The sequence below is a fragment of the Aotus nancymaae genome, unplaced genomic scaffold (assembly GCF_030222135.1).
Source record: "Aotus nancymaae isolate 86718 unplaced genomic scaffold, 86718_ANA_hifiasm-v0.15.2.pri h1tg000036l, whole genome shotgun sequence".
NCBI classification, from domain to species: domain Eukaryota; kingdom Metazoa; phylum Chordata; class Mammalia; order Primates; family Aotidae; genus Aotus; species Aotus nancymaae.
Genome location: NW_026988450.1, coordinates 45548725 through 45572568, shown reverse-complemented (window position 1 = coordinate 45572568; position 23844 = coordinate 45548725). Strand labels below are relative to the sequence as shown.

Here is a 23844-nt window from a genome sequence, read left to right as displayed (position 1 = left end):
GACATCAAAAATCTAAGGCTATCTAAAAGTGAAGAATCCAACATTATTTTTTTCTCATTAAAAAACAACGGGAGTTGAGAAAGCAAGCTTTTTTTATTCCAGGAATAACTGGCTTTCAAAAATCATCCAAAACAGACCTCTTAAGACATTTCACCTCTGCTCTGAGTGTTTTAAGCTGGCCCTCTGATTACAAAATGTTCATGTGAAATCTCATCAAGATGCTTTCTTAAAATGAAGAATGTTTTATAAATTGTAATGGCTTTAATCAGCACCCTCTTTGAAGCTGTTTAACTCTATGATGTAGCCCAACCATTGCTTCAATTATGTCATTTATCAACTCTGTATTAATTAACTATCATTATAGAGATTGATTTATATACTTTTCACGTCTCTCTCACCAGATGGTAGAGCACTCTCTCTCTCTGACACTCCATAAACATCACCTGGATTCACTCAGCTCTCTCCCCAGTTGAATGTTTAATCAGCTCTTAGTCATCTTCAAACTGAATTGCTCCTCTTCCTCCTCCTCACTATACTCTGTCAATACAGTACACAAAGGCCAAGTGACATAAAACGTCAGCCAGCAGTATTTCCAAAGCCAAGCTTTATCAACAACTTATTCCCACCTCAATGAGTTCATACCCAGTGTGGTGATGCAATTTTCACACTAAAGTGAAGGGAGAGTCTTTTGCTTCCTTAGCTGATTAAAAGTTGCAGTCTGGGATGGGGCAGAAAAAGAAAAAAAAAAGTTACAGTCTGTGCTCAACTATCTGGGGCAATGGAGAAAACAACTTGGAAAACAATGTATATGTGGCAATGGGAATACAACAGACAATTTGGCCTCAGTAGAGTTACCTTTTGAATTATATTTTACTTGGGCTAATATAAAATTTACTTTGCATTCTTGAGCTAGATTACTGAGAAAGCAGGAGGCAGAAGTCCCAAGGTATACTGCATTGCAAGAAAGCCAGACTAGAATTTTAAACTGCCGTGGGTGAGCTAAAAAGTGGACAACAGAGAAATGGAAATGCTGAACTGTTCTTCTTGCAAAATATAAAGACCAGATTAGTAGTACTATCTTACAGTTACCTCAGACTCAAAATGTCTAGAAACCACACTGGCCAGTTTCCCTCCAAGCCAGCTCCCCTACCTAACCCCTGCATTTCTTATTCTCCTGTCCCTAAGCTGGGATCCTTAGAGCAGGGAACGTCAGCTCAAATATCTACAGGACTCGAACAGGCAACATAAGTGAATAAAGTATATAAAAGAAGGTGGGGAAATTTGGCAGATAAGAAGGGACACATCCCATCAACAAAAAGGACTTGGTGGCTAATCTTCTCAGCTGAAGTTTGCCCAGCGGAACATACCAGATATATCACCAAATCTGGTTTTTCTCTAAAACCCATAAACCTTTATTGTTATGTGAAACTTATGATTTTTAAATTTGAGGCTGAACTAAACACAGATTCATCCCATAGATTTTTATCCTTGCCTATCAACTTGGACCCCTACTCATTCCCCCTTTGAATCCAATCAATCCCCAAGTTCTAATGGTGTCATACTATGCCCCCTGCTGATTTCTTTCCATTCCAATTGCCACCATTTATGCCCTCATTACTTCACATCTGCATTATTAGAGGAGTATCCTGTCCTTCCCTCTCCAATGCATGCTATACACAACAGCCAAATTGATCTTTCTAAAACAGTAGTTCTTAAACTTTAATGTGTATCAGAATCACCTGGAAGGCTTGTTAAACCAGGCTGCTGGACTCCTCCCCTAGCTTTTCTGTTCTAACAGCATTAGGTGGGACCTAATAAATTGCACATCAATAAGCTCCCAGGTAGGTTGATGATGCTACTCCAGGGACGCCACTTTGAGAACCACTGCTCTAAAATTCACTCCATATCTCTAACACATTCCATGGCTCTCCATTTCCTCCACATTAAACTTAAAACTCCCCAATCCAGTATTCTGAATTCTTCAAGCCTGGTCTCTTCCTTTCAAACCAAAATTGGATTTCTCTGATCCCCTAGGAGGCCTGGCTCCAGCTAAACTAATCTACTTGTGTTTTACCCCAATATATCATGCACTCTCACCTTGCTTTTTATTTTTGATAGTTACAGAAAGTCTTCCCACCTCCCTTCTCTTGGCTGATTCTGCCTTTCTATTGAACACACCCCAAATCCACATTGTCAGTGCAACCAGCCCCAATCAGACTTCTGTTATCTTCTCTAGATTCCTATAGCCATTAGCTCTCCAGGTTGCTTGGTGCAATCTAACAGCATGGAAATTAGAGCCAGAGACTCTGAATTTGAATCATAGTTCTTTCAATAGATATGTAGCATGATAAGTGGTTAATCATTCTGAATCTGTCTCTCCTTTAGTAAAAGAGATATCAAAACAGTATCTACTTCTATTGGGTTACATAAAGAATTGAGACACTCTTTAACCCTTTAGAATAATAAAAGGTAGATGCTTAATAAGTAGTAATTTCCTTCCTTTATCCCTTTCCCCCAATGATTCACTTGGCACTAACTATAAAACAAATAACACTAATCACTTATATGTTTTACCCCCTTCTCTTTTGGCCACATAAAATATTTCTTGAAGACAAAGAAAATATGGAATTCACCTTATTAATACTAGTACTTGGAAATTTCTGAGCAACTGGTAAGTGCTCAAGATATATATACTAAACAATACGTTAAATTTGAGAAATAATGTAAGACAAATAGTTCTGTAGAGAAGCTTTCCTTTGTGGGACTTAAATCTCTAATTAATTGCACTTATTCTTAAAATATTCTCCGATGACAAAGGCAAAGAAAGATATTTTACCTTCAGAAAAACTTTTAAGCTCTAATGGGGGGTCTCAGTTGAAAATGGTGAAGGAAAGAAGTATCATTAGAAAAGCATTAATAAAGGAAGATCTTCTCCTTGAAGTTGAGCCCAAGAACACCAATAACGGCAATACAGAGAGTAACAATAACGAACCTGAAGACGATGCTGGCAACAAGCAATGGACATTTTTTTAGGACATTTTTTTAGTCACGTAACCATGTGACTGCTGCAGATCCAGAACAGCTGATGATATTGATGACTGCACCGAAAAGTGTCCAATCAAACTGGTCAAATCAAACTGCCCTCCAGGGGATTCTCAAATTGAATCCAAACAGCAACAAACTACAATACATATTATGTTCTCTAGTGTTGCTGACGTCTATAATTTTTTTAGATGAAATCCAGTATTACCCAGTCCCATAGAGCTAAGGGTGAAATACATTTCAGAGAGAAGGGAGTTATTTTCCTTAATCGGCAACTCAAAACATCTTTGTTCATAAGTGTTGTGGCAGAAACATGTATAATATGGCATATTGGGCATCTGAATATTTACCTCCAAATACAGAGCAAAGTGCCCTAAAACTTCAAGTTGTTTTAAACTTACTACACAGAGGTTATAAAGTTTGGTCAAAGAGCACTAGGAACTGGGTCAGGTGGTTTGTTATGAGACCCCTGCCATGTTTTACTCTATATCCTCAGACAAATTCATTCCTTCAGTAGACATTTCCTAAGTTATTACTATGCATCAAAAAAATTATACTAGATGATAGGAACCCAGATGTTAAAAAATACACAGAATCAATGTCTTTCTGGAACTTACAGTATAGTGTGGAGACAGGCAATTGGGGCAGACCAGGCAGTATTTCACCAAATTCACTTTCCTTTCACCCGGACGTAAAGATAGGCCAAATTTCCCGGCCTCTATGGAATGGCATTCTGCCCAGGAGAATATGAGCAGAAGTGAGGTGTGCCATATCCAGGCCTAGATATGGATAACCATGGAAAACCCCCCCTCTAGGTTATCGACTTTCTCTCTCTATCCCCTTAATTGCCAGATGAATGCAGAAGATTCTGCAGAGAACTCAGATCTCAAAAATGATAGAGCCATAGATGGTAAGAAGCAGAGGCCACATTCTGACCACCCCCTTGGAACTGTTATGTGAATTATATGCAAGAGACTCCTATTGTGTGAAGTGACTTGAGATTTGAAGCTGTTTGTTACAACAGTTAGTCTACTCTACCAAACCACGAACCAAAACTATTAATACTTCCAAGACATTATGATACAGAGCATGCACAGGATGATGTGGGAATACAACTAAGAGGCAACTCACCTGGGCTGTAAGTGGATATCAGGGAGGGCTCCACAGAGGAAGAAACACTTGCAATGACTCTTAAAAGATAGTGTGTGGCAGTGAGAAGGGAAATGGAGGGTAGCAGAGGAGAAAGCATATGCAAAGTCGTGAAACTCTGAGGAAATGTGGTACGTGGAAAAAGGGTTAGTGATTCCTGACTGCTAGAATGTGGAGTCATGTTGGGAAAAGGAGCTGCTCAATGTGTAATCGTTGAAATGACTGATAAAGAGCAGAACCTAAGAGATTCAGTAACTATTAGAAATGATGGACACAGGAAGAGAAAAAAGGAATATAGGACCACGTGACTTAGAAAGTAAAGGATAAGGTTAATTGTGAAAAAAATGAAACTGAAATAGCTATGGAACATCCAAAAGAAGAATCCACTAGCAGGTGAATATATAGACCTAGAGCTCACAGCGGTGGTATGGATGGAAGAGGGGGGGTTTGGAAATAGCCACAATGTAGATTGTGGTTGAAGTCACATCTTCACAAGCATGAGCCATATTTATAGAAGCATGATGAGGATATTCAGGTAAAATAGTCACAGTGAGAAGCCAGAGATATAGGGAAGAAACAGAGAAGAGGATGAAAGGGTATAAGAGTGAGAGTGACAGCAAGCAAGAAAGAGAGAGTAAATACAAGAAAGAAATCATGGAAGTCAAAGAGAAGAAATACTGAAAATGCAGTCGATAGAGGTGAGAACTTCAGAGTAGTGAAGTAAGATGATGGCCTGAAAAATTTCCATTAAATTTGACAAATAGGCAGCTATTGGTGACCTTAACAAGTCCTGTTTCAGTACTAGCAAAAGCCAGGCTATAATAGTCTGGAGAGTGAATGAAAATGAAGAATTAGAGATAGAAATAGAGACTACTCATCAAGAAAACTTAGTTCTAAAAACAGTAAGCGAGAAGTAGACAAACATACATTTTATTTTAGTTTTTATTTCTCAGGAGGCAAGACTTATATATGTTAATATGTCTAATTGTCTGAACTTTTATTTTCCTATCAATAAAATAGGACTGATAATGACCCTTCTGCATGGGCCACTGAATTCTTGTCAGAACAAATAAAGTAACGTGAAAGATTCTAAAGTACTATGTAAAGTCCAATGTTATTATGTATTTACAAATGTTGAAAGAATAGAATTATACCAGTTGAGGGTCCAGTGAAATGTGGTTGGCTATAAAACCAGTGAAACATTATAATCAGTCTAGAAATAGGGATATGAGGAAAAAGGTCCTTTTAATACACACTACAAGATGCTGACCTCAAACCTTAGAAGCTAGCAACAGATTCTGAAGTCCCTTGCTGGACAATTCTTCTGGTACTCCTTAGTTGTAGCTTGGGTTTCCAGATGTCTTCATTATGCCAGAAAAAAAAATAATGCCAGTGAATCCTGGCAAATTACTGTGCATTAAGTCATTTGGGAATTTATTAGCCTTATGAGTAGTAGTTCTTAAATAAAGGTTTCTGGCAATCACCCAGTTTCACAAAGCAACAGACCAGCTCCATGATTTAAGTCTCATGACCAGTGAAATCATGGTGAATGCCCACAGCTTGCTGAGTATGTTATTCCAAGGGGTGATGGAGGTATTATGGGAAGCAAGCTAGCCATTTTAGGACTTCCCTCCTGGGAAGTTTAACCATCCAAAAGAATATGGTCCAATCATTATTTCACTAGTCATAAACATCTAAAGACCTCACAAAGGACATTATTTTTAGCACTATGACATCAATGTAACTAGTCATAAAACTTCTAACAAGTAGTTTTAACATGCCGCATCCTCCTCCCCTGGGAAGATATCTTATCCCTGTAAAAGGAAAATGTCTCTTTCCTTTTCTCTGCACTTTTGTACAACTCCCCTCTGACTGGGTTTCCTAGCTGCTGACATATGCTCCCCAGTGATTTTTATTTTCAGGGGTGTAGGGTGCTAATTAAGGTCAAGCAGCTGTGCCTCCAGTTCCAAACAGCAATTGTACAGAATAAACATCCCTTTACAATAGATACTAAAAATCCAGTCTTGAGACCCAAATAAACCCTATCTGTTATTATTTTTGCATTTAAAAAAATCTTAGACCAGGCTATAACACTAAAGTTATGCTTCTTTTACCCACGTTTCTCAAATATTTTATCCTTAACATGGGACACTACCATAATACCTGTTAAACTAGGCTGAACATGTACATGTCAGTTTTTAGACTTTCCATCCACTGTAATACTGAATTTCATCCTAGAACTGAGGGCCAGTAAAGTTTTTTGGCGTTACCTCAGTCAAGACTACAAAGAAAAAGCCAAGTCTTATGTTACTCTCAAACAATATTACCAAACATTTATATGGACCTTTGTAGATAATCATTTACAGATAATTAAGTATCTTTTTCAAGTTGACCTCATTTAATCTGAAAATTATTTTGTACACTTATTATTATTATTCTTATTCATTCCTGGTTAATAGAAGAAAATTATGAGGCCTAGAGAAGTTTAGAGAAGTTTAAGAAACATTCCTAAGGCCACACAGTTGTTCAGAAGCAGAGCCAAGTCTGTATCCAAGGTCCTCTAATTCCTTAACTCTTCACTACCATAGATGGCCCCCATCATGTCACCCACTCTCTTTCTTCTCCACTTCTCTAGCAACATGGAAAACAGCCTGGCTGCCTCTGAAGTCATTAGGAAGCTTTGATGAAATGCAGACATGAACTCAGTTCTTCCTCCAGTGAAAATAAATAATATATTAGTTTTATAAGGAAAGTAATGGGATCAGTGTGGATGTGGAAATCTTTAAAGCTTTTTACGCACAAATGATGCTTGGAATCCAGAAAAGCCAAAGAAGATATTACAAACAAATGACCAAATGTGGAATGGGGGGGGAAACTCAATGAACAATCAGTATCTTCATTTGAATGATTTGTTTTTTTTTTCATATGGGCTTTTCTTTCATGGAAAACCCTTGTTTTTGAAAGGATTTCAAATGAACATTATGACAAACCTGTAGATGGAGAAGGAGGCCACGGATCGAATGAGAGATGCCAAAGCCCCCACCTTGGCAGCTTCCACCGCCCCCTGTGTTCGGTATTGCACCGTCTTCGAGTAGTTGATATAAGGTTGGTTATAAACAACAATCTTCCCTCTTGCTTCTGAGGCCCTTCTCTGCAGTTCATCGAAAGAGGTCACCACCAGAACTTCTGCTGTAATGCCTAGAAATAAAAGTCATGCAAGATTAATTTAGTTTCCCATCAGCCGGGTTGAATTGGCACATGAAAGGTCACACACATGCTCTTTCTGCTACATCTGGCAAACTGGTTTGAGAAGATCAAAGTTTGAGAGCCATTTACCATGAGAGAAAGATTGTGGGCTTAGCCAACTTCCCAAGAGAGTGAAAAGACATTCAAAATAATACAACATACAAATTATACTGTTTTTCAACTTACTTGACCAGTCAGTATTAAATCACAAATTGTTTGAAAAGATAGCTTCTTTTTTCTTTCCCACCCTAAGAAGTCACAAATTTCACAGAACAGAATGATGTTAATTAGATATTTTTAAAAATGCACTTCAGAAAGCTCTCCTTAGGATTAATGAAACACCTATTAATCTTTTTATAAAACTATTTTGATATGTTGCTAAACAACCTACAATAACATCACACAAAAGATGCCAGTTTGTGAAGAATACTCTTAGAAGCTGATCCTCTTCATAAATCCAATTTTTAACAAATGGTTAATATAACCTCTCTCAAGAACCACAAAAAAGTAAGCTTTCCTTCCTTCTTTGTATGAAAACATTCTTAAATAGTGGAAACTTCCCAGGCTTCTCAATTTACAGTACTTGTTCATCACCAAACACATCATTATTCCTCAAATAAAAATGTTGAAGATGTTGTGTAATCGTGCTATAATCCTGTTGAGTTGGTTAGAAGAGATGTGCCTTCTTTTCTCACACCATAAGACTCACCCAAATCTTCCTGATTAGGGAACAAGGTTTCACATCTTCCAAGCAATCATTCAAAATTTGCCAGACCATTAAAGATCCAAATTGATGGAGTAGATAGAGTAACAAGGAAAAAATATTTGGCAACAAAGGCCAGATGCAGTGGCTAAATATATCTAAAAGAAAATAAGTGGTAGGCGCCTAATGTTTTGTGGCTTTAGCCATGCAGTCATAAAGTATGTCAGTAAAAAAACAAAGTATCAACATATATTTGCATATTTCCTTAATATGAAAAACTAGAGAACTAGGTTTTTCTGAAAGCTTAACAAATGTTAACTGTTACTTGGAAAATCCTTTTAAAATGCACTACAGGTATGCGAGAATTTTTGCTTTCAATATAAGCCTCATCATAATGGGCCCTTTGGGCAGGCTACGTCCCTGGTATCACCATCCAGACTGAATTTATATTTTCACTTTAAAGCGATTGGCTACAGATCTATTGGCATGTCTTCACCAACACTGAGAGCTCAATTTATAATCTAAAAGAAGCAATGTATAATTATGGAAAGTAAGGAAACCACTAGCTTTTTAAATATATTATGTATACATAACAATACAAATAAGAGTTTGGCTAGACAGATTTTGAGATTCATGCATTTCTGAAACCTGGAGTTACCTTGAAATTTGACTGGTGTTATTGTTGGCATACTATGGGAACTTGGCTGATGGTTTTCAGCTGCTCCTAATGAATAACAGGTTCAATGGTCCACTCAAGGGATGTCGCAACAATGGGGTAATTTTGGCATCTGGATTGGAGCCACTAGAAATGAAGCCAAATTTCTATAAATTTTCATAGGTCACTGTGAAATTAAAGTCATACGAGGGTGGTACTTCACTATGGTCTATGCTCCCATTCAAGTCTTTTTTTAAACAAACAAAACAGTGGAGTCCTAAAGTGCCAAAACCTAAACACCACAGTTGCCAATGCAAATCACTAGTAGCAGCTACAAGTCAAACCTATCACTGTGAACTTGGAAGATGAGTTTAAATTAATCTGTTTTCCTGAAAATTTACAGTCATCTCTGATTCCTCTGTCTCCTTTATCCCCTATATCTAATCAATTCCCCAAAACTGATAATTTCACTTCTTAGAAATCAGTATCGATTGAAATCAGGAACTCTGTTCAACCCCCTTACACTCTCACAGCAGGCCCTCATTAGCTCTCTTTTGAACTATTACAGGTTTCTACTCCCTGGCCCTCCCATACCACCAGTGTCCCAGCCTCCAGCACGGCTCCTTTTCACCTTCACAGAGTTGCCAGAATGAACAAGTCAACCTACTGTACAGTCAGATCTGCCCAAGGCACCATCCCTAACTCCTCTTCCCCTCTTCTACCTCTGCCAAAAACCCATCATTTCAACATCCAAAGCACCTGCCACCATGCCCAGCTATTTTTTTTGTATTTTTAGTAAAGATGGGGTTTCACCACGTTGGCTAGGCTGGTCTTGAACTCCTGACTTCAGGTGATCCACTTGCGTCGGCCTCCCAAAGTGCTGGGATTATAGGCGTGAGTCACCATGTCCGGCCTATTCTCTTCTATTTTAGACTTCATCAATACAAAACCTGAAAGTTCCTGCTCTCATGCCATGCCATTTCACTCTTCAGTGTCTGCGTTAATGCTGTAATACATCATATTTTGTTGATCCCCTTCTCCCACCTTCATCATGTGACCAGTACCTATTTATCCCTCAAGATTCCATTCAAGAATTACTTCTTTAGGGAGCATTCCCTGGCCTCTTGTCTCCTATAACATCGGGAAAGCCTGGATCAAGTACCACCCTCTTCTGGACTTTCAGGGTGCCCAGGACTAACCCTGGAGACAAAATTTGGTGTACATGTAGCCAGCTGGTCACTAAGCACCCCTTGAATGGTGCTGCTCCAAACAAGTGACTACTGACTGGGTCTAAAGCATTTCCATGAATGTTCAATTTTACCTTTAAAGTTTTATAGTCCTTCTCCCATAGGAACTCAGCAGTCTGATTCCCTTATACCCACAGTACAGCTGCAGAACAATAACCAAGCAAAAGAGGCCTTGAGGCACTCAGAATAGAAATAGAAATTCCAAGTACAAAAACTTGAATATAAGAAAGCTCTTCTGATCTCTTAGAGCCTGGTTACTTTTACTTTACACAAAATTCTACATCTGGCATTTAAACCTTTTAACTATGAGAAACAACAAATCAAAAGGAGGAATCAAAGTCTGAAAAATGACAACAGTACCACAAAAAACAATGTTGGAGTCAGAAACATAAAATAACTAACACTAAGAGAACTTTCTACAGTGACAGAAATGTTTGCTATCAGTGCTCACACAGTAGCCATTAGCCACATGTGGTTATTGAGCACTTGAAATGTGACTGGAGTGACTAAGAATCTGAATGTTTAATGTCATTTAATTTCAATTAATTTATATGTACACTTACATGGCCACATGTAGGTAGAACTCACATGACTGCAGGCTCAGGCCATTGCCTAGGACAAATAGATGACAGCATCTCTTCTGGCCCTGAGGGATTTGCTTCATGAAAGTCCAATAACAGATGTAAGTCATGGTGATGACTTCCTCCAGCAGTCATAGACAAGGTGGGCCACTGTATTCAGTAGCCATTGTTTGGGAAGGCAGGGTGTGCACAAAAAATTTTAGGAAGATTTTTGCTCAAATTGAATAAAATAAAACTAGTCCACCTAGAATATTTTACTGTTCTATATTAGTTTGTGTTCTGACACCTTACACCAAAGGACATATTCATGTCTGCCTACAAATCAGCAAGCTCTTATTCTTTACTCTCATCTCCCTTCTTTCCATCCTCCAATTCCAAAAGATAGTTCATGAAAACCTCTAAGAACACAAAACCAGTGTCATATTCACAATAAGGCTTATCCCGATGTCCCTATTAGTAATTGCAACTCACTCACAACCTCCTATCCCTCTTAGCTTGTTTATTTTTTTGCAGCATTTATCAGTTTTCAAATGTACCCACCACAATAATGTAAGTTCTAAGTGCCTGAAATAGTGCCTAGCACATAATATGTGAAACACACACACAATCACTTACCCACAACCCACTTAATAAATGAAGAGAAACTGAAAAAATAAAAGCATAATACCCTATCCCTGATCACTGTTCAAAAATGTATACTTCCGAGGAACTTGCATATTTCTATAGGTAAGAATAATTAATGGTAATAATAATAATAGCTATATTTGAATGTCCATTGTTTACACTAATATTCACATAACTCTGCAAAGTAATTATTATGAGGAGACTGAGGTGCAGAGAATAAAGTTCACATAACTGCTAGGTGCTAAAGCTGAGACTGGAACTACTGGATATCTGAATCCAGGGGTCATGATCTTCCCATTAACTGCATTGTTACCTTCATTCACAAATGTCACATATACCGAAAGAAAAGCTTGGCATTTTCATTTTAAGAGGAATTAGGAAGGAAAACAAATAGGTATATAAAAATCTGCCTAAGTTTTCAGTAATTCTTTTCCTTAATCTATAAGAATCTTGTCCATCAAACAGGGTGCTATTATCCGACTAGGTCCCAATGTCTCAATAAGGGAGTTGGGAGGGGTGTTTTACTCTAGAACAGGAGTCTTCAGAGTCTATTAAAGAAAAGGATTACAATACTTAATTTCTGAAGAGAATGTGGGACTGAAGCTAAAAATACTCATTATAAAGTAACTCTTTTGGCTACAGCATATTATATCACAAAAATATTATAAAAATCCTCAGGTTCCTTTCTATCTTCCACACCTAATTTTCAAAACTGATCAATTTTTTAAGCCACTTATTCTGTGTGTAATCACCACTGCAGTCTCCTAGCACAGAAAACAGATGCTGACTGCTTGGTATTGCCTCAGATCATCTATTCTATAGTGAATTTGATAAACAGATTTCAATTTCAGTCTCTTCTGATTTGATTCTTCCTAAGAACAGTTAAGAATAAGAAAATGATGAAATAATTTTACAACATTTTCTACCATTAAAATAAAAAGACTTAGAGACAGCAAAAAGATATCTATGGGCTCAATTTAATGTGGTATGTTTTAGAATATTGATTCTGAACAGGAAATAGTCTAGCCTTACCCAAAAGGAAACCTAGCTTTCTACTCGTATCAAATAATCTCATTCCATGTGCACTATGCAAGATAACTAGGTCCATGGAATGGTTGGTTTTTCCAGAACTCAGAGTTATGGAGAAGAGAAAACAGTTGTTCTGGGAAACTCAGTGTTTTGGCCTGAAGTGATAAGGAAACTGCAGATTCATGGAAGGCAGATAAAAGAACATCACAACAGTTCTTTCTGAGTGTTCGTTTGTTTATGGAGAATATTGTGATTGTGCAAAGTTCTTTTCATGGAAGAATATGCCTTACAGATCCAAATTAATTCAACAAATGTATAGCCTTCCTAGTGTGCCAAAACTTCATGCCAGGCAATGTGGACAATAGGAAGATGAGAAAATTCCAGTACTATCCTTAAGGATCATATAATCTGGGGGAGAAAATAGGTAAACAGTAACTTTAAAAAGAACATAATCACAGTACTAAATGAAAGTACCAAGTACAATTTCATGAAATAATAACATAAATCAGCATTAATTCTAACTAAGGGAAGAAATCTAGGAAGTTCCGATAAAGAAGAAACTTTAAGAGGGCTTTAGAAGATTTCAGTAGCCTGAAAACGAGGGAAGGACATTCCCAGGTAGAGAAAAAAGAAAGAAGACAAAAATACATGAAACATCTATTCATTCACAGTGAGTAGGAGGCTTCCTGCCAGGCACCAAAACAGACAGTGGGACACTCTATGAACTTCCAACTTTTAACCAAGACATTTATGAACCTCCATCTTCATTCTGTGAATTCCAGGAAGAAAAGGAAAACACTCTTTGAATAAATTTTCAGGGAAAAAATTAAAAGTCAGCTGTTAGTTGAGAGAAAGTTAGAGGAACAAGAGGCAAAGTGCAACTCCAAGTGATAACTGAAGGCACATGACCCATCCTCTCCAGAATGTGTCTCCGGAGATCTGGCTCAAATTAAACCTGGTCTGTTGACCTTATGGGAGACCCCAGACCCCACGGAATCAAAATCCATGGGCATGAAAAGTTATCACTATCTCTAGAGAGGCAGCTGACTGCCCTGTTGGGTGGTATGCTGAGAGCCACTTGTACTAATACCTGAGGACAAGTCACAAGAAAAGCATCCTGCCTACTTTGACTTCTAAAATAATGAGCTTAGGTGTGCCTGGCAAGATGGCCAAATAGGAATAGCTCTGGTCTGCAGCTCCCAGTGAGATCAATGCAGAAGGCAGGTGATTTCCGCATTTCCAACTGAGGTACCTGGCTCATCTCACTGGGACTGGTTAGACAGTGGGTGCAGCCCATGGAGGGGCAGCAGAAGCAGAGTGGGGTGTCACCACACCAGGGAAGTGCAAGGGGTAGGAAACTCCCTCATCTAGCCAAGGAAAGCCTTGAAGGACTGTGCCATGAGGAATGGTGCATTCCAACCCAGATACTATGCATTTCCCATGGTCTTCACAACCCCCAGACCAGGAGATTCCTTTGGGTGCCTAAGGTTTCAAGCACAAAACTGGGCAGCCATTTGGGCAGAAACCAAACTAGCTGCAGAAGTTTTTTTTCATACCCCAGTAGCACCTGAAATGCCAGTGAGACAGAACCATTCACTCCCCTGGAAAAAGGGCTGAAGCCAGGGAGCCAAGTGGTCTAGCTTGGCAGATCCCACCCCTATGGAGCCCAGCAAGCTAAGATCCACTGGCTTGAAATTCTCACTCCCAGCACAGCAGTCTGAAGTTGACCTGGGACACTTGAGCTTGATGGGGGTAGGGGCATCCTGCCATTACAGAGGATTGAGTAGGTGATTTTCCCTTCACAGTGTAAACAAAGCCACTGAGAAGTTTGAACTGGGCAAAGCCCATCACAGCTCAGCAATGCCACTGTAGCCAGACTGCCTCTCTAGATTCCTCCTCTCTGGGTAGGGCAACTCTGAAAGAAAGGCAGCAGCCCCAGTCAGGCACTTATAGATAAAATCCCCATCTCCCTGGGACAGAGCACCTGGGGGAAGGGACGGCTGTAGGCACAACTTCAGCAGACTTAAACGTCCCTGCCTGACAGCTCTGAAGAGAGCAGCAGATCTCCCTGCACAGTGTTCAAGCTCTACTAAAGGACAGACTGCATCCTCAAGTGGGTCCCTGACCCCCATGCCTCCTGACTGGGAGATACCTCCCAGCAGGGAATAACAGGCACATCATACAGGAGAGCTCCACTGGCATCTGGTGGGGGGTGCCCCTCTGGGAAGAAGCTTCCAGAGGAAAGAATAGGCAGTAATCTTTGCTATTCTGCAGCCTCTGCTGGTGATACCCAAGCAAATGGTCTGGAGTAGACCTCCAGCAAACTCCAGCAACCTTGCAGCAGAGGGACCTGACAGTTAGAAGAAAAACTAAGAAACAGAAAGGAATAGTATCAACATCAACAAAAAGGATGTCCACACAGAAACCCCGTCCGAAGGTCACCAACATCAAAGACCAAAGGTAGATAAATCCACGAAGATGAGGAAAAACAAGCACAAACCACTGAAAATTCCAAAAACCAGAATGACTCTTCTCCTTTAAGGGTCACAACTCCTCTCCCACAAGGGAATAAAACTGGATGAGGAATGAGTCTGACAAATTGACAGAAGTAGGCTTCAGAAGGTGGGTAATAACAAACTCCTCCAAGCTAAAGGAGTATATTCTAACTCAAGCAAGGAAGCTAAGAACTTTGAAATAAGGTTAGAGGAATTGCTAACTAGGATAACCAGTTTAGAGAAGAACATAAATGTCCTGATGGAGCTGAAAACACAGCATGAGAACTTCACGAAGCATACACAAGTATCAATAGCTGAATAGATCAAGTAGAAGAAATGATATCAGAGATTGAAGATCAACTTAATGAAATAAAAATGTGAAGACAAGATTAGAGAAAAGAATGAAAAAGGATGAACAAAGCCTCCAAGAAATATGGAACTACACAAGAAGACCAAACCTATGCTCAATTGGTGTACCTGAAAGTGACAGAGAGAATGGAACCAAGTGGGAAAACACTCCTCAGGATATTATCTAGGAAAACTTCCCCAACCTAGCAAGACAGGCCAACATTCAAATTCAGGAAATACAGAGAACACCACAAAGATACTCCTCAAGAAGAGCAACTCCAAGACACATAATCGTCAGATTCATCATGGTTGAAATGAAAAAAAAAATGTTAAGGGCAGCCAGAGAGAAAGGTCGGGTTATCCACAAAGGGAAGCCCATCAGACTAACAGCAAATTTCTCTGCAGAAACCTTACAAGCCAGAAGAGAGGAGGGGCCAATATTCAACATTCTTAAAGAAAAGAATTTTCAACCCAGAATTTCATATCCAGCCAAACTAAGCTTCATAAGTAAAGGAGAAATAAAATCCTCTGCAGACAAGTAATGCTGAGAAATTTTGTCAGCACCAGGCCTGCCTTACAAGACCTCCTGAAGGATGGAAAGGAAAAGCTGGTACCAGCCACTGCAAAAACATCCCAAGTTGTAAAGACCATTGACACCATGAAGAAACTGCATCAACTAACAGGCAAAATAACCAGCTAGTATCATAATGGCAGGATCAAATTCACACAAAAAAATGTTAACCTTAAATGTAAATGGGCTAAATGCCCCAATTAAAAGACACAGACTAGCAAATTTGGTAAAGACTCAAGACCAATCGGAGTGCTGTATTCAGGAGATCCATCTCATGTGCAAAGACACACAAAGGCTTGAAATAAAGGGATGGAAGAAGATTTACCAAGCAAACGAAAAGTAAAAAGAAAAGCAGGGGTTGCAATCCTAGTCTCTGAAAAAATAGACTTTAAACCAACAAAAATCAAAAAAGACAAAGAAGGGCATTACATAATGGCAAAGGGATCAATGCAACAAGAGGACCTAGCTATCCTCAATATATATGTACCCAATACAGGAGCACCCAGATTCATAAAGCAAGTTCTTAGAGACATACAAAGAGACTTAGTCTCCCATACAATAATAGTGGGAGACTTTAACACCCCACTGTCAATATTAGAAAAATCAAGGAGACAAAAAAATTAACAAGGATATCCAGGACTTGATCTCAGATCTGGACCAAGTGGATCTAACAAACACGTACAGAACTCTCCACCCCAAATCAGCGGAATATACATTCTTCTCATCATCACATCTCACTTACTCTAAAACTGACCACATAATTGGAAGTAAAACATTCCTCAGCAAATGCAAAAGAACAGAAATTATAACAAACAGTTTCTCACACCATAGTGCAATCAAATTAGAACTCAGGATTAAGAAGCTCACTCAAAACCACACAACTACATGGAAACTGAACAACATGTTCCTGAATGACTACTAAGTAAATAATAAAATTAAGGCAGAAATAAATAAGCTCTTTAAAACCAACGAGAACAAAGACACAACATACCAGAATCTCTGGGACACAGCTAAAGCAGTGTTTAGAGGGTAATTTATAGCACTAAATGCCCACAGAAGAAAGCAGGAAAGATCTAAAATCAACACCCTAACATCACAATTAAAAGAACTAGAGAAACAAGAGCAAACAAATTCAAAAGCTACCAGAAGACAAGAAAAAACTGTCAGAGCAGACCTGAAGGAGATAGAGACACAAAAAAACCTTTCAAAAAAATCAACAAATCAAAAAGCTGGTTTTTTTTTTAAAAAAAAATCAACAAAATAGATACACTGCTAGCCAGACTAAAAAAAAGAAGAGAGAAGATCAAATATACACAAAAAAAAAATGATATAGGGGTATCACCACTGATACCACAGAAATACAAACTACCATAAGAGAATACTATAAACACCTCTACGCACATAAACTAGAAAATCTAGAAGAAATGGATAAATTCCTGGACACACACACCCTCCCAAGACTAAGCCAGGAAGAAATCAAATCTTTGAATAGACCAATAACAAGTTCTCAAATTAAGCCAGTAATTAATAGCCTACCAACCAAGAAAAGCCCAGGACTAGATGGATTCATAGCCGAATTCTACCAGAGGTCCAAAGAGGCACTAGTACCATTCTTTCTGAAACTATTCCAAACAATAGAAAAAGAGAGACTCCTCCCTAATTTATTTTATGAGGCCAGCATTATCCTGACACCAAAACCTGGCAGAGATACAACAAAAAAAGAAAATTTCAGGCCAATATCCCTGATGTAAATAGATGTGAAAATCCCCAATAAAATCATGGCAAATGGAATCCAGGAGCACAATCTTATCCACCACAATCAAGTCAGCTTCATCCCTAGGATGCAAGCCTGGTTCAACAGACACAAATCAATAAACATAATTCATCACATAAACAGAACCAATGACAAAAACCACATGATTATCTCAATAGATAAAGAAAAGGCCTTCAATAAAATTCAACAACCTTTATGCCAAAAACTCTCAATAAACTAGGTATTGGTAAAATGTATCTCAAAATAATAAGAGCTATTTATGACAAACCCACAGCCAATATCAGACTGAATGGTGAAAAGCTGGAAGCATTCCCTTCGAAAACTGGCATAAGACAAGGATGACCTCTCTCACCACTCGTATTCAACATAGCATTGAAAATTCTGGCCTGGGCAATCAGGAAAGACAAAGAAATAAAGGGTATTCCAATAGGAAGAGAGGAAGTCAAATGGTTTCTGTTTGCAGATGACATGATTGTATATTTAGAAAACCCCATGGTCTCAGCCCCAAATCTCCTTAAGCTGATAAGCAACTTCACCAAAGTCTTAGGATACAAAATCAATGTGCAAAAATCACATGCATTCCTATACATCAATAATAGAGAGTCAAATCATGAGTGAACTCCCATTCACAAATGTTACAAAGAAAATAAAATAACTAGGAATACAACTTACAAGGGATGTGAATGACCTCTTCGAGGAGAACTACAAACCAATGCTCAAGGAAATAAGAGAGGACACAAACAAAAGGAAAAACATTCCATGCTCATGGATAAGAAGAATCAATATCATGAAAATGGCCATACTGCCCAAAGTAATTTATAGATTCAATGCTATTCCCATCAGCTACCACTGACTTTCTTCACAGAATTAGAAAAACCCAATTAATCTAAATTTCATATGGAACCAAAAAAGAGCCCATATAGCCAGACAATCCCAAGCAAAAAGAACAAAACTGAAGGCATCATGCTACCTATGTCATTATACTACAAGGCTACAGTAACCCAACAGCATGGTACTGGTACCAAAACATATATATATATATAGGCCAATGGAACAGAACAGAGACCTCGGAAATAACACCACACATCTACAACCATCTGATCTTTGACAAACCTGACAAAAACAAGCAATGGGGAAAGGATTCCCTATTTAATAAATGGTGTTGGGAAAACTGGCTAGCCATATGCAGAAAATTAAAACTGTACCTCTTGCTTACACTGTATACAAAAATTAATTCAAGACAAAGACTTAAATATAAGACCTAAAACCATAAAAACCAAATTGTTCTACTATAAGAACACATGCACACGAATGTTCATTGCAGCACAGTTTACAATAGCAAAGACTTGGAACCAACCCAAATGCCCATCGATGATAGACTGGACAGGGAAAATGTGGCACATATACACCATGGAATATTATGCAGCCATCAAAAATGATGAGTTCACGTCCTTTGTAGGGACATGGATGAACCTGGAAACCATCATTCTCAGCAAACTGACACAAGAACACAAAATCAAACACCGCAGGTTCTCACTCATAGGCGGGTGTTGAACAATGAGAACACATGGACACAGGGAGGGGAGCACTACACACTGGGGTCTGTTGGGGGAAATAGGGGAGGGACAGTGGGGGGGGTGGGGATTTGGGGAGAGATAGCATGGGGAGAAATGCCAGATACAGGTGAAAGGGAGGAAGGCAGCAAATCACACTGCCACGTATGCACCTATGCAACAATCTTGCATGTTCTTCACATGTACCCCAAAACCTAAAATGCAATAAAAAAAAAAACTCAAAAAAAAAAAAACCCATAAAAACCCTAGAAGAAAACCTAGGCAATACCATACAGGACATAGGCATGGGCAAAGACTTCATGACCAAAACACCAAAAGCAATGGCAACAAAAGCCAAATTTGACAAATGGGATCTAATTAAACTACAGAGCTTCTGTACAGCAAAAGAAACTATCATCAGAGTGAACAAGCAACCTAAAGAATGGGAGAAAAAATTTTGCAATCTATTCATCTGACAATGGACCAATATCTAGAATCTACAAAGAACTTAAATGAATTTACAAGAAAAAAACAATCCCATCAAAACTGGGTGAAGGATAGGAACAGTCACTTTTCAAAAGAAGACATGTATACGGCCAAAAAACATATGAAAAAAAGCTCATCATCACTGGCCATTAGAGAAATGAGAATCAAAACCACAATGAGATACCATCTCACGTCAGTTAGAATGGCAATCAATAAAAAGTCAGGAAACAACAGATGCTGGAGAGGATGTGGAGAAACAGGAATGCTTTTACACTGTTGGTGGGAGTGTAAATTAGTTCAAGCATTGTGGAAGACAGTGTGGTTATTCCTCAAGGATCTAAAACCAGAAATACCATTTGACCCAGCAATCCCATTACTGGGTATATACCCACAGAATTATAAACCATTCTACTATAAAGACACATGCACTGTTCACAATAGCAAAGACTTGGAACCAACCCAAATGCCCATCAATGATAGACTGGATAAAGAAAATGTGGCACATATATACCATGGAATACTATACAGCCATAAAAAAGATGAGTTCATGTCTTTTTCAGGGACATGGATGAAGCTGGAAACCATCATTCTTGGCAAACTAACACAAGAACAGAAAACCAAACACTGCATGTTCTCACTCATTAGTGGGATTTGAACAATAAGAACACATAGACACAGGGAGTGGAACATCACACACTGGGGCCTGTCAGGGGGTGGAGGGGGCTAGGAGAGGGATAGCATTAGGAGAAATACCTAATACAGATGACGAGTTGATGGGTGTAGCAAACCACCATGGCACGTGTATACCTATTAACAAACCTGCACATTCTGCACATGTATCCCAGAACTTAAAGTATAATTCAAATAAAAGAAAAATTATATTGGCTTTATACAGAGACTTTTGTTGTTTAGTGAAGAGGTACCTATCACAGGCCCATTATGTTCAATTCCACATGAAATGTAGGACACTCCAGTTTTATAAGAACCAAACTAGCAATAAGCAGCAATAAACATGGATCACTTCTGGTCCTTAGAAATCAGATTGCCTTAAAATCCAAACTGTTCCCATTGTTATTGTAGCAGCATGACCAGGCACTCAGACTTGAGTACCTTGATTTCTTTTAGAAATTATCACAAGGAACATTTATATTCTAAAACATGAAGTATACTCTTTTCCAAAACAACTTGGTTGTTTTGAATATGGTTGCTTTGAAGCATGGTTGACACAGTTGCTTTCTCTCTAATCACTGGGTGTTTCCTTGTAAAGGTGACTAATGTGAGGGAGGGAGGGAGGGCTTTCATGAAAACCACTGTCATCTAATGTGGAAAAGTGAGCAGCAGGAAGGCACGATGCATCTCAGTCAGCTTCAAGTAGTATTTACAGAGGAAAATCCAGGCTTGGCAATGGGTGGGATATGGAGGTGAGTTGCCAAAACAGTAGACTAAAATGGGCTAGTTATCATGGTCTGGAGGTCATGGCTGGCTTCCCTGGGAAGATGGGATGGGAAAAATGAGTGCTAATTGAGTAGGAGACACTGGCAGGAGGGTGGGTAGGAGAGAGGATCAAGATGAGAAAGTAAGCAGAAATTGAGGGAGAGAATGATGACAGAAGGCTGGCAGGGTTTGCAGGGTGACAGCACATGGGAGCCTTTATTAAGGAATTTGGGTGAGGATAGAGAAGTCAGACAAATTCACATTCACAGTTGAAAATATCATTAGGCTTAGCTTGATGAAAGGCTTGGAGGAGGTAAGAAAAGTAGAGAGCTGTTGAAAGGACTACTGCCACATTCTGGGCAAGAGGTGACAGTGGCTTAGACTGCGACAGGGCAGTGGAGATAAAGCATAGTAGGCCACTTTCAGTAACAGCATGATAGATACTGTTTGTTGCAATTGGGTTTTATACTCCAAGAAGCATACTGTCCAAACTGTGTAATGACTATTTTATGAGAGAAAGTTTTATATAAACTGAAATTTAGTCATCAGATCATTCAAAACTAAGAAGATATTTCTAAAAATTTTAAGTTGAATATTTTCAGTGAAACAGGCAAACATCTTAGTCTGTAACTTTTTTAAAAAAAAACAAGGTATTTATTACGTTATGCATTATTTAATATATTCTTAAAACAGAGGATTTCTTTGTCAATATTGAGAAGTGTCTATCATTACATACCCTGGCTTGAATGCTGGCTGTAAAGCTCACCAGCCTTTGGATCCTGAATAAGCTGCTTAACTTTTTTTATCCTGTAAAATGGGAATCACAATAACATTGGCATCACCAGGCTTTTTGTGACCAATATATGAGATAACAGTGGTAAAATTGCTCTATAAGACAAGGGTAGTTATTTAAGGACTCTCGACATATATTTAGTAGGCATAGCAATAATTACCTGGTTTATTTAAAATTTCACTTCAAGCCAAATTACCAGGAATAAAACAAACTGGATGTGACTTCAGCAAATATCAAGTCTACTTGGCTCAGAGCAGACTTATTCCTTATAACATTAGATAGCTCCAGTTTTTACTAAAGCAACAATTTAGGTCATATATCATAAAGATCCTGCATCAGATTGGACAGAACAGTGGAGTAGGTTCCATGGGCCTATTTGGCAGCAAAGAGTACAAAGGAAGTGACGGAGGGGCAGGTGAGAGAAGCAGGGAAGGAAGTTTTTGGAGAAAAAATAGCAGAACAGTATGGCATAAAAGAAAAATATACCAGTAGCCCTGTCCAAAATAGACCCACTGGTATAATTTAATAATTTATTAAATATACTGATATACTTAATCATTCTATGTTCTACTCTTTAGTAATTCTAATGACATATGTTCCATTATTTCCTCTCAAAACACATACCCGCCCATTGCCTTGTAAACTGCGATATCAGTCAAAGACACTGACCCTGAACTTGGCCGCCTTTGGCCATAGGAATGTCAATACACATGATATGCAGTCACAATTGAGCAAGAGCTTTAAGGAACATTGCAAGATTTGGCTTTGTCTCTAAGATAAAATGGTACATATATACCATGGAATACTATGCAGCCATAAAAAATGAACAAGATCATGTCCTTTGCAGGGTCATGGATGGAGCTGGAAGCCATTATCCTCAACAAACTAATGTGGGAACAGTACAAATACTGCATGTTCTCACTATAATTGAGAGCTGAACAATGAGAACACATGGACACAGGTAGGGGAACAACACACACCAGGGTCTGTTGAGGGTGGAGTGCGAAGAGGGAGAACATGGGGGAAAATAGCTAATGCATGCTGGGCTTAATAACTAGGTAATGAGTTGACAGGTATAGCAAACCACCATGGCACACATTCACCTATGTAACAAACCTGCACATCTTATACATATACCCGAGAACTTAAAAAGAAAAGAGAGATCATTGCTCTCAGCCAGGAGAATGGCATGTCCCAAATGGAAGCTACTCCTTTTGTCTGCATTCTGGGGTTAAAAAACATACTGGAGGTAGGAACAAAGGCACTACTACTGAAGGTCACTTATTACCACAGCATTACTGAGTAAAAACTGACTAATTCAGGGGCTCTGAACTTAAAGTTTCTCTCAGAGTTTTTCACAATCTATGGCTGACTGATAGAAGATATAGAATGAATATATTTGATACCTTAGGGAAGATTGTTCTGTGAAAATTAGATAACTATCTCCTCCTCCTGTCACACATCAAATTGATCAACACCAAATGACCTAAAACAAACAAATCTGAAGAATTTAGCAAGTATTAAGTGATCTAATACCTGTAGACTAAATGACAAAGAATTTTAAATAGGAGATAAACTCAAGATCATTAAAATATAGTCTTGGCAGCTTTGGTTAGCTAACCCACCCAATGTCATTTCTAAAAGAAACAAGCAGCCATGTTATACTTTTTAATAATTCTATACACATTCAGTAGATTTCACTATTTCATCCCTAAATGCATTTGCTTTCTAAATTCCATCTTTATAAATCAAGGGCAAAAATGATAGAAACCAGTGTGCTTATGTTTGTATCAAGTACAAAATGTTATTGCAGTGCTGTATTAGAGGGTTAAAATAACTCTATGAAAATGGTATTCCAAACTGGGCTTTCTTATGTAGCCATGATTTAAAATGTTAAATGTATCTCATGCTCTCCTTAAAGAAGTAAAACTTGGGTAAAACTACTGTAACAAAAGAGAATTTCTACCCTAAATAATGATAAACTTGGCTCAGTTTCATGATTCAATATCATATAATTTATCACTAGAAGATTATCAGAACCATATGAATTACATGAAAATTTTCTGGATTTCATTTTATGAAAGTTTATTGGCTAGATGGGCACAAATCCAATT

General features: G+C 38.5%; 1 protein-coding gene across 1 annotated transcript in view; it reads right to left on the bottom strand.

Moving 5' to 3' along the window:
* CPQ (carboxypeptidase Q) overlaps positions 1-23844 on the bottom strand; it is a 516880-nt gene that overhangs the window by 334405 nt on the left and 158631 nt on the right. Inside the window, exon 3 of the mRNA XM_012467968.2 lies at positions 7182-7389. Within this exon, the coding sequence (XP_012323391.1) occupies positions 7182-7389 (208 nt within the window). The remainder of the gene's footprint in view (positions 1-7181; positions 7390-23844) is intronic.